We start from the raw sequence: 13,325 nt of genomic DNA, 5'->3' as shown, positions 1-13,325 counted from the left end.
AGCACGTTCTCGTATCTTAGTTAATCCTTCTGTTCTTGCTTTCATGTTTGGCCAAAGGTAAACTAATGATAGGAAGGGGGGACAGCCGGATAGTATTAGAAACAGACGTGACATGAAATGCCAAATTCCATCCGAAGTGTAATGCAGATATGACTATTCACTCTTCAAGTCCAAAATAGCAAAGCAAACCATGGTGATCGCTCCAAAGTGCGGCTGTAGGCTCAGTCTGCTGGGACTCGGGTATATTCATGTCACTTTGAGTATCCTGTCGTCCCTCCAACTCCCCCACTCGCCGAGCCTCGAGTATATAAATCCCACGCGCCTTGAGACCAAGCATCGCGATCTTATCCATCCGATTCGGCGGAAACCGCTGCTTCCCATCCGCTCCCCACGTATAACCCGGTTCTTCAGAACGAAGCGCCATCCAGGCATCGGTAAGACCATTGGTCTCTACAAGTGCAGCATCTTCATCCAGAACCGGATTGAAATCACCAGCAATGAGCCCACAACCTGCACTCCGCAGAAAAGAAGAGACAATAGAGAGTTGCCGGGGCCGATGTGAAGGTCTGAGAGGTAGAGAATCCAAATGAACATTCGCAAGCCGTACTCGCGTCGTAGAAGCAGGGTCTGTAGACGAAGGAACAAAGAGATCACAAAAGAGCACATCTCTACCAAAGTGACTAGGAAAGGCAACCCGCCAAACAGGTCCTAAAGCAAACCTGTTGATCTCAGAGCTGTGTCGTGGTCCAAACCGTGTCTTGGATACCAAGGTCATTGTCGTGAATGAGTGTCTGCATGATGTATTCTCGTGTTCGGTGGAGAACCACGATTCGCGAATACGTTCATGGCTTAAGATCAGTCGCAGGGCGCGCTGGGATACTTCTTGGAGAAATATGATGTCCACGTTGGTATCTAGTTGGATGATGAATTTGAGGATTTCTGTGACGCGTTCTTGGGTCTTCTCGGACAATGCGTCGATGTTCCATGTTAAGAGTACTAGGTCGGATGATGTTTTATCGGTGGTGTGGGGTGGCTCTGTGTTTTCATTCGCGATTACTGGATTCCACTGCTGGGAGTTTGGGTTGAATTGGTGCCAGGATTGGAATTTTGGATCGGCTGGCATGTCGATTGGAAGGGGTGTGTTGTTTTTCCAGGACATTAGGCTTGTTCGAACATGTGCGTAGATATCCATGGTGAAGATGAGGTTGATTGCTTTCAATGTTGCCTGGTGAGGTTCACCTTGGAAGGTTTGGGTTAGTCTTGGGATTAGTTAAGCATTAAGCCTCAGGCTGACCAAAGTGATGGGCTCCGGTTGTTCCTATGTAGTGGTACGATATATGGATTAAAGGTTAGATTCATATCAAGGTTCATTATAGTTCAAGGCTAGCATTTTGTAGTAGCAATACCTAAATCTTGAGTAAGGCGCCCCACACTCGTAATCCCCAGATGAGCCTCCTCGGCATGTTGATACATTGTTTCAGTAGCATAGTATAGGTTTCCCCCTTTTTTTCTCTATAATGCACAGAAAAGCTTAATTCCTGAGTATATTCTATTGAAAATACAAGGCTATTTTTCAACATTGTCATGAACATGAGTTCTCATGTTAGGCAAGATATATATATGATGGTAGATTGTCCATCTGCAGACCCACCACAACCCTAAAAGTAGAGAACCGAAGGCAACGAGGCAACAGACTAATGGTTTTAAGAGCTTGATGACGTATCCTAATATGCAGCCTGGGGTGATGTAAATTCAATTAATTAAAGAGTATGCAAGGCCGGTAATTGATTTGCTTGGTAAATGCTTAGTTCAAACGGCGAACTAAGACCAAACTCGAATCCCTGTACGTCGTATGGTCAGGTAATGATATGATCCCAACAAGGGAATTGTCTCAGTAGATACGTAATTGAGTACGGAGTACAATAACTACATATATGTAGTGTTCCGTATACATATTATACCTCAATCTGACATGTACAGTGACACAAGCGAGGCAAAGAAGCGGTGAGCATTGAAGGTAGAAACAAGTAACACAACAACAAATATGAACATACAACATAAACATACACCGGCTGATCGGAAGCTATGACCTCAGAAGCAATCTAACTCCCACCAGATCTACGATAGTTTCTCCCGATCTCAACACATACATTGTACAACAAAGTGCCAGGCATTCTCCGGTACATATGCAAGGCGCATAAACAAATCCACCCACTCATACATACATATCTACATATGTATGTATGCACCTTACGCTGTGTATTCGGTAAACCGGCCACCGGCACTATGTATCGCTGGGACCTCGACCCACATCTCTAGATCGTACAGTAAGGTGCAGCATACAGTAGTCACACCACAGACCGCATTCTCGGATGAATACCGCACCTACCTCGTGTCCCACGCACTGACTTGCGTTGTCTTGGCTAATGCTTAGCTATGGTTTGGCGTTAATACAGGGGGATTCCTTGTTTCTCGGTATGTGAAATATACATTATGCATGCATATGCGTGGTTGTGTTGGGATCCCTAGCTAGACGGGTAGGGGACATATGTACTCCGTATGTACGCTAGGTACATAGCTGATATGGAGCATCGAGCTCTTTGGTTCTATTTTGGGGGGTGGAGTAGTGTGATACATCTGTATACTATATATGTAACTTTCTTTTTGTTGGTATTGTATGTGAACTGAGGCTGTGAATCTCCAATGTTCCTTTTCGAGTTAGTTTGTCATTCTAGGTTTAGTGTCCTAATACATTGTCTCATAACCTCTCTTCAATGCTTCTTCTTTGGACTCAGTGTATAAGTCATGCAGCGTGTTCTTGCACGGCTCCAATAGCCACCATACCATCCAGGGGAGATACTGTGAGTCGTTGATAAAGCCGGCAGTATCATCGATCGTGACTCGACGCGCGTTAGTGGAAGTTCAAATAATGTAACAGTTAGCCTGGTTGGATGCATTCAAGAAGCGATATGCTAGGATGACCCTGCTAAGGTTGACTTCAACTTGATCGGCCCACCATCTAGCAAACATTGTGCTGTGATGAATTCTGCGAAGGATACAATAAAATTCAGTGGTGCTTCCAAGCCATCGGATGTTTATAAGTCAGACATATCTATCCAAGTTTTCATCGTATGTAGCTATCTGTGTCAGAATAGTTCTTTTTCAAGAATCGGAAGATCAGGTGAAAGAGGCTTCCAAAGTATTTCACCCTCTTCTTAGCCCGAGTTCAAAAGGAGGATCATCTGGGTTTGTTTCTTGAATGTCAATGAAGCCATTCTCTTCAATATCAATGTCATCTGGGGTCATGTCTGGGAGATTGTGAAGAGGCGGGGTGCGCTGTTCTAGGCTCCATCGAGGTTTCATATTGCCATTCAGGAATGCAGTAATCATATTCCGAGAAAGGCAGATTTCGCAGACTATTGTCCGATCCACTGACCGATCCACTTGAGCTTGACATGTCCGTTTGATAAACCTTTTAGTCGATCGTCACGTCACTGCCACAAGCCACTGGGGTTTCTCCACTGGTAAAATTCCTGGATGGGAGTTGGATAGATTAATAGGGCAAACCGAAAGTAAAGTCTATATCTTTGGCTTGAATAGTAACGAAGATAGACTTGGTTCTCATTGCGTCTGCCCTTGGGTGTAAGTTGAGGCATCCGGCTTGCGTGTACGGGTAGAAAGGCGTTTCTGGTCTCGAAAGCGGTTATTTTCTTCAATTCCACAGGCTCCCGGATTCTGTATGTAAGTTGTTTGTTATTTTGTAAATATTGTTTCAGTGTTCAGAATGCAAGAGGGCAACCTAGGGCCGAAGAATCCACGAGTCCGCCGATGAGGCAGCTGAGTGCTGTTGTGGGGAGCTCTCACCGCTATATCCCGCCTGACCGGGATCTTCTTTGCATTCGACCCCGATTGTTACTAGTGTTCTTGATGGAATACATGGAGTATATAGTAGTTTGTTTGGTATTAAACCACTTTACCTAGTTGATAGGTAATTGGTGGTTAATGATACCATAGGGGTATATCAGCTAGTGTTCCCTGTATAATAAAATACAGGGTGATGGACATCCAAAGGCTGATCTCGGGGTCTGTAGCGATCGGCACTGTGCATTTGGGTATCGTTGTCCGGGAGTGTATGGAGAAATACCACCGGAGTCATTGTACATGTTAAAAAAGAAAAAAAAAAAAAAAAAAGAAAAAACAGAAATGAAAAAAAAATCTATACATCAGGGAGAATGCAAAGCGAAAGATAGCGGATATACGGAAGCAAAAAGCAAAAGAATGTATAGGCACATGCAAGTGTCCAAATCGCAAACCCCTCTAGATTGAATGGCTATCAAGGAAGGAATCTAGACTGGCTAATGGAACAAGACAAATAAGGCATTCATCATCAATCTCTCATCATGGTCATGAAGACGGTGTGGAGGTGGTGGTATATTGCCGCAAGAGAGCAAGCCCCAGGACAAAAAGAAGTATAGGGAGGAAGAGAATATAAGCAAGGATAAATAACGAGCAGCACTGTTTCTTACTGGCCCCAGGATTGTTGGAAGAAGTTATCATCCATGGGCGGGGTGGAATCAGCATCGAAGAGACCGCTAGCCCAGATAGGAACGGAGTCCGGGGGCGGCGAGGGAGCGCTGGGAGTCGCGGCCGACGTCATGGGCTTGTACGCTGGTATCTGCGACATAGTGTAGATATCCTGAGTAGGGACCGGTTTCGCCTCTATGCTCATGTTGGCTTGCAGCTGGTGCTCAAGCGCAGCGGTGGACTCATTGGTTGATTTGAGGAAATCGTCGATGTTGATCGAGTCCAGGTCATGGGATGACAGGAGACGCGTCTGAGGTAGACCGACCAATGAGGACGCAGAGCTGACGCGGAGATGGTCCATGTCAGACGTTTCGCTTACGCTGTGCAGATCGTGCATGTCATTGCTAGCATGACCCAAACCAGGAAGCGGTCCAAACTCGTCAGCCTCGGAGATGTCTCCGGATGATGAAGGCGCTGGAAGACCCGAGGGATATCCGGTGTAATCAAAGCTAGCATATGAAGGAGCTTGCGTGCTGGTTGCGGTAGGCACGTCAGAGTATAGAGGGAAACTTGACCAGTCGACCGAGGGAGCACCGATGCCAGCAGACCCTAGGGGCATATCGGAGTCTGGGGAGGTGAAATAACATTCTTGGTAAGGTTCTTGGAATGCCATGCAGGCGATCGGAGAGTTGGAGCTCGTGGTCGGGAAGGAGGCGAAAGAGGAGACGTCAAGTGGAGGAACACTGGTGACAATGTGTTCCAGAGGGAATTTATCCATGGTTGCAGGGGCAGAGATCGGGTTTGACAGCGCATCATGGGATCGGTCTAATGACGGAGCGGGAGGTGCTGGCGTAACGAAATTGTCGAGGTACGAGTGATCGAGAGGAGCGGGTTTCGCATCGTCTTCGGCGCCCGAAACATGCGCGCTGTTGGGAGAACCATTTTGTGACGTTTGTTGTGATGTAGGAAATTCGGACAGGGTAAGAGGTTCCTTGATAAAGGTCGACTGGCCTAGCGGCAAATGATCCACCGACCGACGGGGTAAGTCGGTTGGGTGGTGGATGGTATGCGATCGCGGGATCGTATAGGGCAATCCACATTTGTGGGCCATGTCATTATGCTTGTGGGCGGGTTTATGATGACCGTCGCGGAAAATCGTGAGCGTCGATTCAGATTTGGTAGACGTAAGAGGGGGTTTCCGTGGTGTCTCAATCGTAAGCGGGGGCGGAGAGAAGGGAAGACCGGTTTCAGGCACAGTATCTAGATGTTCCTTTTTGAGTGCGCAAATGCAGCGCTGGCCATGACAGCAACCACAGCGACCATGGGAAATGCCAGCATGGCAGTCTTCCTTCTTCTTCTTTTCGCCGCAATCACACTGGGTGTGGGTTGTCCGAGACTTGCGTAGGCCGCGGCAGTGAGTACATTGAGAGACTGGGCGGCCTTTTTTGTTGATGTGGGTCAATTGGCGGTCTAAGGGGAATTAGCATAAGATATTCATTATTGCGCGAGAGCGTAAGATTGGCGTACCACTGTGATGACAGCTGCTGACTCGGTGACCCCGGACGCAAGCCTCACAAGCATACTTTTCACCATCGATGAGCATCGCTGCGGTGTTACTGGGAGGTACACATGCGATGATTCGCGAGGGATATTGGGGAAAATTGAAGTATTGAAATATAAGAGATCCGTTGAAGAGACCGAGATATCAAGCCGTCAAGGCGATTGGCAGGGGCTCCTTTAAAGAGTTCGGGCCGAGTAGAACAAAATGACAAAAGGGTATAATCGTATAGTCGAAGGTCCCAATGCGCGGAGGAGTTCACAGAACGCCAGACTAGCAGTGTAGAATGCCGATGAGAGCCACTGCACTGTCTTCGATTGGAACAGAAAGCAGAAAGAAATTGAAAATCCAAAGGGTATCTCAGGCGCGAGGTAGAAGGGGGAGGGGGGGGGGGCGGTGGTCAGGGATCGGAGAGTAAGAGAGAAAGAGGGGAGAGGGGGACCAAGCCTACGCACCGTTTGGCGCCGGCCGTTAGACAGGACACCAAGTACCGGTAGTGGCGGCCAAGATAAAAAGCGTTCGATAAAAGAGGACGTTGGACGCAATGAGGAAAAGAAAAGAGGAGAGGGAGGAGGGCGGGCAGCAGCCGTTAATAACGGGGTATGGGACGAGGATTTTTGTTGCGCCACTGGTCTTTGTAGGTGACTGTACTGACAGGTATAATAGGTAAAGGAACAAGTTGTATTGTACTTTTACTGCTTTTACGCTCCTTTTATTTACTGGATTTGGGTAATGATTTTACCTGCATACATCATGTAGCCATGGGTGAATAGTATCAAGTAAAGTGAGTAAAGTAACCTTGGAAATAACTGTACTATTACTAAAATATTGTATGTTTGTATGTTTCCAAGACTTCCCAGGGTTCTTTGACTAACAACAACAAGCCCTCCAAGGTTGGAATTCTTCCACCTTTTTTTATTGGGACTCCACTCACAGGATCCATTGTTGCTTAGGGTTTTCCCAACGCACATCGTGAGAATTTTATTTAGTTTTGCTTCTTTTTATCGGCTAGTTTTTCTTTCATTTCTTTTCCCCCTTTTCTCCTTTTCTCCTTTTCTTCTTTTTTAAACTTTGGCATTTTTTTTTTAAAATGCCCAAACTGGCAGCCCCAACCGTATGTATACTACATGGAACAACATATGGTGGCAACCGAACTCGTGGCCACTGCATGGAAAATCCCATTATTATTATGTTATTAAATAAAAGATTGGCACAGTCTAGCCATAACGAACCCAACCCCACTAGCAAAATATGGATCTAAAATCTGGGGCCGCACATCCCGACCTTGACACTCATACTACACTCCGTATATATTTAGGAATTTTGTGTTTCTTTGTGCTACGGCACCCTGGTTGCTGGGGCTGAATCTATTATGAGAATGTTTCAGGGGTGCTAGCGCTTGATCTACGGAGGTACATTGGGCAAAAGAACATTCCATAATCCCTGCAAGACTTTCCAAATGGCCCATAGGTTAGTATTACATGATAAAGCGACTTCCAAGGTTATGACAGGTCCTTGGCGCAGACATCAACTGGAAAAAGGAAAAGGAGAGAAAGAATGAAAAAGGAAAAAAAGCATCCAGTGGAAGGAGTCCACGTAGCCCAGGTGTGCATTCAACCTTGGAAAGTTACTAATTTACTAATTTACTAATACCATGTTACCAATACATACAAGTACAATACCACAATGCATGCCATAGCGGCCGAAGTGGGCCGATGGCGTCAGTGTTCCTGCTTCGGGCGGCCTGCAGAGAGAGTTTGGGGCCCTGATCTGCATCTTCTTTACCCGCCAATCGCTATCTGGTGGATTCGGGAGGGTTTGGGATTCTTTACGTACAATCTTATATTATCAACTCGATTATCGTAGATTAATTTGCGGAGTACGGGATGGAGTATAAAAAAGTCACATGCTTATCTCTCATTTTGATATCCTTTATAGTATTAAGGATGCCTTCAAGTGCTTGCTTGATTCACTTGATTAAACGGCTTGTAAGTACCTAAGTATATATGATGTAAGCGGAAGCCATATCACGTTAGACCGATCTGGGGTTCGAGTTATACTATGTTGTATGGTGATCTACAAACGGTCTCAAGGATACAAAGTGGTAGATATAACAACACAGGGAAAATAGGCATCGCACGGAAAGGGGAATGGGTAGATCAAAGACTACGACTACTAGGTTTCTCAAAACGATCAGTAGCACTATCGGAGAATCCGTGGACATCATGCGACTCTCGGTCAGGTGATCCCGGGAGGGTAAAAACCAAATCAGCGTATATAAAGCTTTCAGTGAATATCCGCTGTCATTTGTCATTTGTAACTTGCCAGCTTGACAAAAGCATGATTGATACTTGATGGAGTAGTGGCAAGGACGTTGGATACTGAGCGCCAGTACAAATATAGGCACACGCCTATGTATCCCAATATCCCAACATCGATGGTGTACACCTTGCATGGATAATATCCGATGAGAATTGATACAAACCAGTGATATCAGTATAAATTGAGCCAACACCCTTAAAGATGGCATGAGCACCAAGTATATGAAGGTACCCTAACTTGAATGTTGAAAGTGTAAGTGCAAGTGTTCGTTGGTAGTTCATCCGAAGCCGAAGGGGAAATAGTATTAATCCGTTCGACACGCAGAAACGAAAGGCCGTCCTCCGTGCGATCATCCAAAAAAGACTCGGGGAAGTAAACAACTGTATATAGCTTCAAAATAATATCTAATTCTAATGAATCCTCCGTACAAATGTTGTTGCTTAATGCGGCGCTCTCGGCGCTAGCCCCCTTGAAAATCCCCCCCCGCGAAATTTTAGTCAAAACTTCACCTCTGGCACTTCGCGTCCTACACCATCTTCCTTCCATCCCCCGGAGGCCCGCTTTGCCCACAACCCATCATTTTCCTGGTGATTTTCGGTTTTATCTCGCGCAATGAACTCTCGCGAGCAGTCTGATATGCCTCCGGCGCCCTCTTACCCGTCCCCCAACGGTGCGCAGATGGCCCAGGGCGTGCCCTCGTATTATGGCAACCGCCAAATGACCACCGACGAACTGCTGTCCGCGGAACTTTCCCGCGATGCCTCTGGTCCAGGCCTTGGCGAAACAAACAATGGGGTTCATCATGGCCAGTCTATGGTGCTGGGTTCCTCCAATGCTGCCGACATGGGTCGAACCTCTTCGGAGGATCAACACCAGCACCAACACATGCTACAGTTCCCTCCGAGTCAACAGGTCGGCGTCGACCCGAACCACGACCTGAGCTATGGCGAACAAAGTGCGCGCAAACGATCAAAGATCTCAAGGGCTTGCGACGAGTGCCGGCGAAAGAAAGTACGATAACGACCCCACTCGAATGCGATTGTGAACATCCAAACTAAGACGCGTTTTCTTCTACAGGTTCGATGCGATGCGAGCTCGGAAACTGGCCTTGAAACATGCTCCAACTGTAGACGCCTCGGCGTTGTGTGCCAGTTCAGTCGCGTCCCGATGAAACGCGGCCCCAGTAAAGGGTAAGAAAAAAACAACAAGTGCGCCACTACAAGAAGCGCCGTCGCTGACAGAAACACAGTTATATCAAAGAACTCGCCGAGCGACTCCATACTCTCGAGAACCAGATGCAACCAGGGATCGTGCAGCCTGACGTGCCATACCAGTCCATGAACGAGGTGTCGCTACCGAGAGGGTACCAGGATTTCGCATCGCCGGTGGAATCGACCTCGGGCAATCGCAAGAGGACTTACTCGGTTTTCGAAGGTCTCCCCAGCTCCTCATTTGCACAACCTTCTTTCAACGCGCGGGTATCGCAAAATGCTTTCGACGCCTCTGAGACAGCGGCAGACCCGTACAACCCAGCCGTTGCCAGCGGCAGCGCACCGAAACCTGGTAATCTGTTCTGGAACCCGACAGGCCATGAGAATGATCTCCCAAGCGGCCTTGAAATGACGGATTTACCAAAGCATGAAGGTGATGACGATATGACACCGGCGACTCTGGATGAAGGAGCTCTTGACGCGTACGTGCAATTGTTAACCCTCGTAATTATGAGAAACCCACCTAACACCTGATTATAGTTATTATCAGAAGATCCACACCCTTCTGCCGATTCTTCCCCACACCAAGGAGCGAACATTGGAGCTTTTGCACCAATGCAATCGCGAGGCACAGGAAATTTTCTGCCATGCGTTGTACAGCGTTACTCGAACCGACATGACTCGCGTAGCGGGCAATTTCGAGAAGATCAATGGCTTTGATAATGCTCAGGATCTCCTCATGTTCCACACCCGCCAGCCATTGATTGTCCATTCAACCCCTGTCAACCTTATCTGGCTCCAGTCTCTTTTGCTGATGATTATCGACTGTGACACTCGTGGACCGGATAACTTCGTTCTGAAAGATGGTGTTCCCAAGGGTACCCTGGTCCAAGCGGCTAACAAGCTCGGATATGACTTGGCCAAGAGCCAAGGCCAGCTGAAGAACAAGCGATCTGTCGATCCTGATGTCGACTCGGATGCCAATCTCACCCGGCGCAACTGGGTGTCTTTGGTCATCTTGGCCCGGTGGTATGCTATCAGTGTGGCAGATGCCACCGTTCTGGGTGGTCATGAGATTGGCGGCCGTGAAGATGAAAGGGTTGTTGGTCAAATCACAACCGGAATTGCCTGTATGTTGATCTTCCTTGTTTTATAATTGTGGCGTTTTACTGACTCTTTTCGCGCTAGCTTACTCGACATTCCTCTCGGAGATGGTCACTCTGGCCAATGTCGACCACAATGTTTGTCAGACCAACTCCGGCCTGGGTCGTATCATCGGCGCGAACCTAGTTTCATCCCTAGAGCGTCTAGCGGAGATGGAAGACATATTCCAGATCCACGAGCTACCGGAGAACTCTACCACTCGCCCACTTTACGAAAGCCTCCAAGCACAACTCTACTGGACCGTCCGTTTGCTCATCAAGCGCCACGTCTTCGTGTATAGCCCATACGAGATCATCTTCTGTGCGCAGGAGGTAATCAACGAGATGCACAGGTCAACGATGCAATCCCGTCTCCCATCACCCTTTGACCTGCACAGTCTAGCCCTCGCCTCAATGACTCTTCTCGAGGCGACCGTTCTCCCAGAACACGCCAACGAATCCTGGGCCGCCCTCGAAAAAGTCGAAGAGATCCTCGACCGCCGCTCCAAGCGCGCAGCAGAGGGTTCCGAGTTCGACAATATCTTCGGTACCCCGGAATGGGACGCCAAGATCCGCATCTTCCTTGAGTGGCGCCGTATCAAGTCCCAGGAGAGCCAGCTCCAGGAAGCTGAGATTGGCGGTCTCGTCAAGTCCCACCAGCCTGTGATGGGTCCCAATGAGCAGCGTTCTCTCCAGCACCTTGCTGATCTTGCTGTTGGAGCCGAGGGCTCTGTTGGTCAGAATGCACCGTCTACGCCCCCACCAGGTCTTTCTAATGACCAGGGCGAAAACGAGCATAATCTTGCCCCTCAGTTGACCCAGTCGAACGGCGGGTCGGGTCGGGTTGTTGTTGACTTCACTATGCTCACTAAGGAAGGCTATCTGAACGTCTTCTCTGGGTTGATCTACCGTCGCACACGTTAAGTTCGATTCGCGATCATGTCCTTTCTTCTCAACTTGATCTTTCTCTTCTCTGCTTTTTGTCTGAACAAAATAGCCCCATCCGAAATTGCTTTTCGTTTTGTAATATTTGCGTTCGCTGGGCTTCTCCATGGCTCAAGTTTGTCTCTAATATCTTATGTTGTAGTTGTGTCTCGATTAGGGGGGGGGATTTAGCCCTCAAATGGAACATATTTTATGTATGACATCTACATCGAATTTGAGGCTGCGCGAGATGGCCTTCCATTTCTAATGTAGACCCTGACATGTGCGGGTTTGTGTATGGCCCGGGCCTCCAAGACTTCCTAGAAGGTTCAATGCAAACTCAACAAACAAGGCGAGACTGTAGCCTTGGATTCACTCAACAATTCTCTCTTCTATCTCAGTGTTTCACTACAGACTGCCTGTCTCTTTTACCAGGGGCCATCCGGGCTAGGCTAAGAGGAAAGCCTCGATAGTACGGGTAGGGGTTTCCTCCCTTGGACTCCATCTTTACTTATGACCACGCCACGATTCCTTTTGCTTTAGCCTCCCCGTATAGTTAAACAGCTAAGCTGATCTTGGATAGTTCCTCGCTAGCATCGAAGTATCCAACATGGAGGATGAAGGGCTCGACAGGCCATTCAGGTTCATCGTCACCGGCCAATATCTTGCGATTCACTATCACGACAGCAACTTTGAGATATGCAGAGATTACCATGCCCGTGGTTCTCTATTTTACCTTTCCGATGACGGAGAGGCGATAATTCATAATCACACATATGTCGGCGTTCTCGCCGACCATCCTGACTATGAAGGAGATGTATTTTACATCCGCAATGGGTCACAGTACCTAACTCAGGATGGGAAGTGGGTGAATGACGTTAATGACGCCGTCAACGTCCAAATCGACCCGGTGTCAGACTACGGCGATGCCGAACCTCCTATTCCACCGCCAATTCCCAATCCTGTCATTGACACGAGCAATCCCATTTCCGCTGACGGAGTTGATCTCTACCACCCCGATAAATGGTTCTCCTTATATCCCATCAACGGCGACAGTATCTGGACAGGTGATGTGGGGGAATTCGAAAGCAAGCTATATTTTGGTGGCAACTCGTACAGTGATGGCATGTCTTTTCAGCTTTCCAAACGTGATGGGAAGACACAGATCCGCTCCTATGACGGGAAATATCTGGTCGTTATGATGGAACCTGACGTTGCTGCATACCTGAACGAAAGCTGTAAGCAACATACTCGGTTCGATCGATGTTCCCGTTGCATGCTCCATTACACCATTGGATATAGTTCGGAGCCGCAGGAGGGGTTTGTTTTGGTTCCGAAGGGTCTGCCCAGCATGTTCGCCTTAAGTGATGGCATTTTCTATTATAAAGTCAATGTTCTCAAAGGCAGCTATGCAGAGGTATGGCGCGTTGAAGACATCGACGATGCCTTACCTTTCCAGTTTGTCGCTTGATCTTCCCATGTGTTGGGTACTTGCCGCGCTGCCTTCGTGTACCTGCGCTTGTCACCATACTGTCGTAGGGTATTCTTTTACCCTCAATACCACACATTTCACCTAATTCGCTTGAAGAATTGATAACTACGAAAGTCTCGTCTTTAAAGTCCTCAGGGGCTCCTTTTCCGGTA

The 13,325-nt window shown here is 47.8% G+C and overlaps 5 protein-coding genes across 5 annotated transcripts; 2 read left to right on the top strand and 3 right to left on the bottom strand.

Moving 5' to 3' along the window:
* Positions 1 to 157: 157 nt before the first annotated feature.
* Positions 158 to 1,192, bottom strand: N7455_009806 (endonuclease/exonuclease/phosphatase family protein; the record flags this gene model as incomplete). The annotated part of the gene is made up of 1 exon (XM_040956474.2): positions 158 to 1,192. One exon carries the CDS (start codon positions 1,190 to 1,192, stop codon positions 158 to 160), a length of 1,035 nt encoding a protein of 344 aa, XP_040813166.2.
* A 2,012-nt stretch (positions 1,193 to 3,204) lies between these two features.
* Positions 3,205 to 3,390, bottom strand: N7455_009805 (uncharacterized protein; the record flags this gene model as incomplete). Its single annotated transcript, XM_065606301.1, has 1 exon — positions 3,205 to 3,390. The coding sequence occupies one exon, from the start codon at positions 3,388 to 3,390 to the stop codon at positions 3,205 to 3,207; it is 186 nt and encodes a 61-aa protein (XP_065460264.1).
* Positions 3,391 to 4,293: 903 nt separating this feature from the next.
* On the bottom strand, positions 4,294 to 6,468 carry N7455_009804 (copper fist DNA-binding domain-containing protein). Its single transcript, XM_040956468.2, has 2 exons — positions 6,052 to 6,468; positions 4,294 to 5,994 (listed from the first exon to the last, which is right to left on the bottom strand). Exons 1-2 carry the CDS (start codon positions 6,125 to 6,127, stop codon positions 4,523 to 4,525), a joined length of 1,548 nt encoding a protein of 515 aa, XP_040813105.1. The 5' UTR covers positions 6,128 to 6,468; the 3' UTR covers positions 4,294 to 4,522.
* Positions 6,469 to 9,016: 2,548 nt separating this feature from the next.
* Positions 9,017 to 11,681, top strand: N7455_009803 (putative C6 finger domain protein; the record flags this gene model as incomplete). The annotated part of the gene is made up of 5 exons (XM_040956366.2): positions 9,017 to 9,415; positions 9,482 to 9,594; positions 9,654 to 10,097; positions 10,156 to 10,745; positions 10,804 to 11,681. The coding sequence occupies 5 exons, from the start codon at positions 9,017 to 9,019 to the stop codon at positions 11,679 to 11,681; spliced, it is 2,424 nt and encodes an 807-aa protein (XP_040813110.2).
* Positions 11,682 to 12,291: 610 nt separating this feature from the next.
* On the top strand, positions 12,292 to 13,152 carry N7455_009802 (uncharacterized protein; the record flags this gene model as incomplete). The annotated part of the gene is made up of 1 exon (XM_040956463.2): positions 12,292 to 13,152. The coding sequence occupies one exon, from the start codon at positions 12,292 to 12,294 to the stop codon at positions 13,150 to 13,152; it is 861 nt and encodes a 286-aa protein (XP_040813162.2).
* Between the last annotated feature and the right edge of the window lie 173 nt (positions 13,153 to 13,325).

This window comes from Penicillium solitum, assembly GCF_028829755.1.
Source record: "Penicillium solitum strain IBT 25940 chromosome Unknown utg000008l_segment0_segment0, whole genome shotgun sequence".
Classification (NCBI taxonomy): domain Eukaryota; kingdom Fungi; phylum Ascomycota; class Eurotiomycetes; order Eurotiales; family Aspergillaceae; genus Penicillium; species Penicillium solitum.
The sequence above is the reverse complement of the archived record's forward strand: the minus strand, read 5'-3'. Positions and strand labels throughout refer to the sequence as shown.

Excerpts from the sequence above, each read along its gene's own strand:
- N7455_009804 (XM_040956468.2), bottom strand. The coding sequence starts at position 6,127 with ATGCTCATCGATGGTGAAAAGTATGCTTGTGAGGCTTGCGTCCGGGGT. Across the intron at positions 5,995-6,051 it reads CAGCAGCTGTCATCACAGTG|ACCGCCAATTGACCCACATC; the intron begins GTACGCCAATCT and ends AATTCCCCTTAG.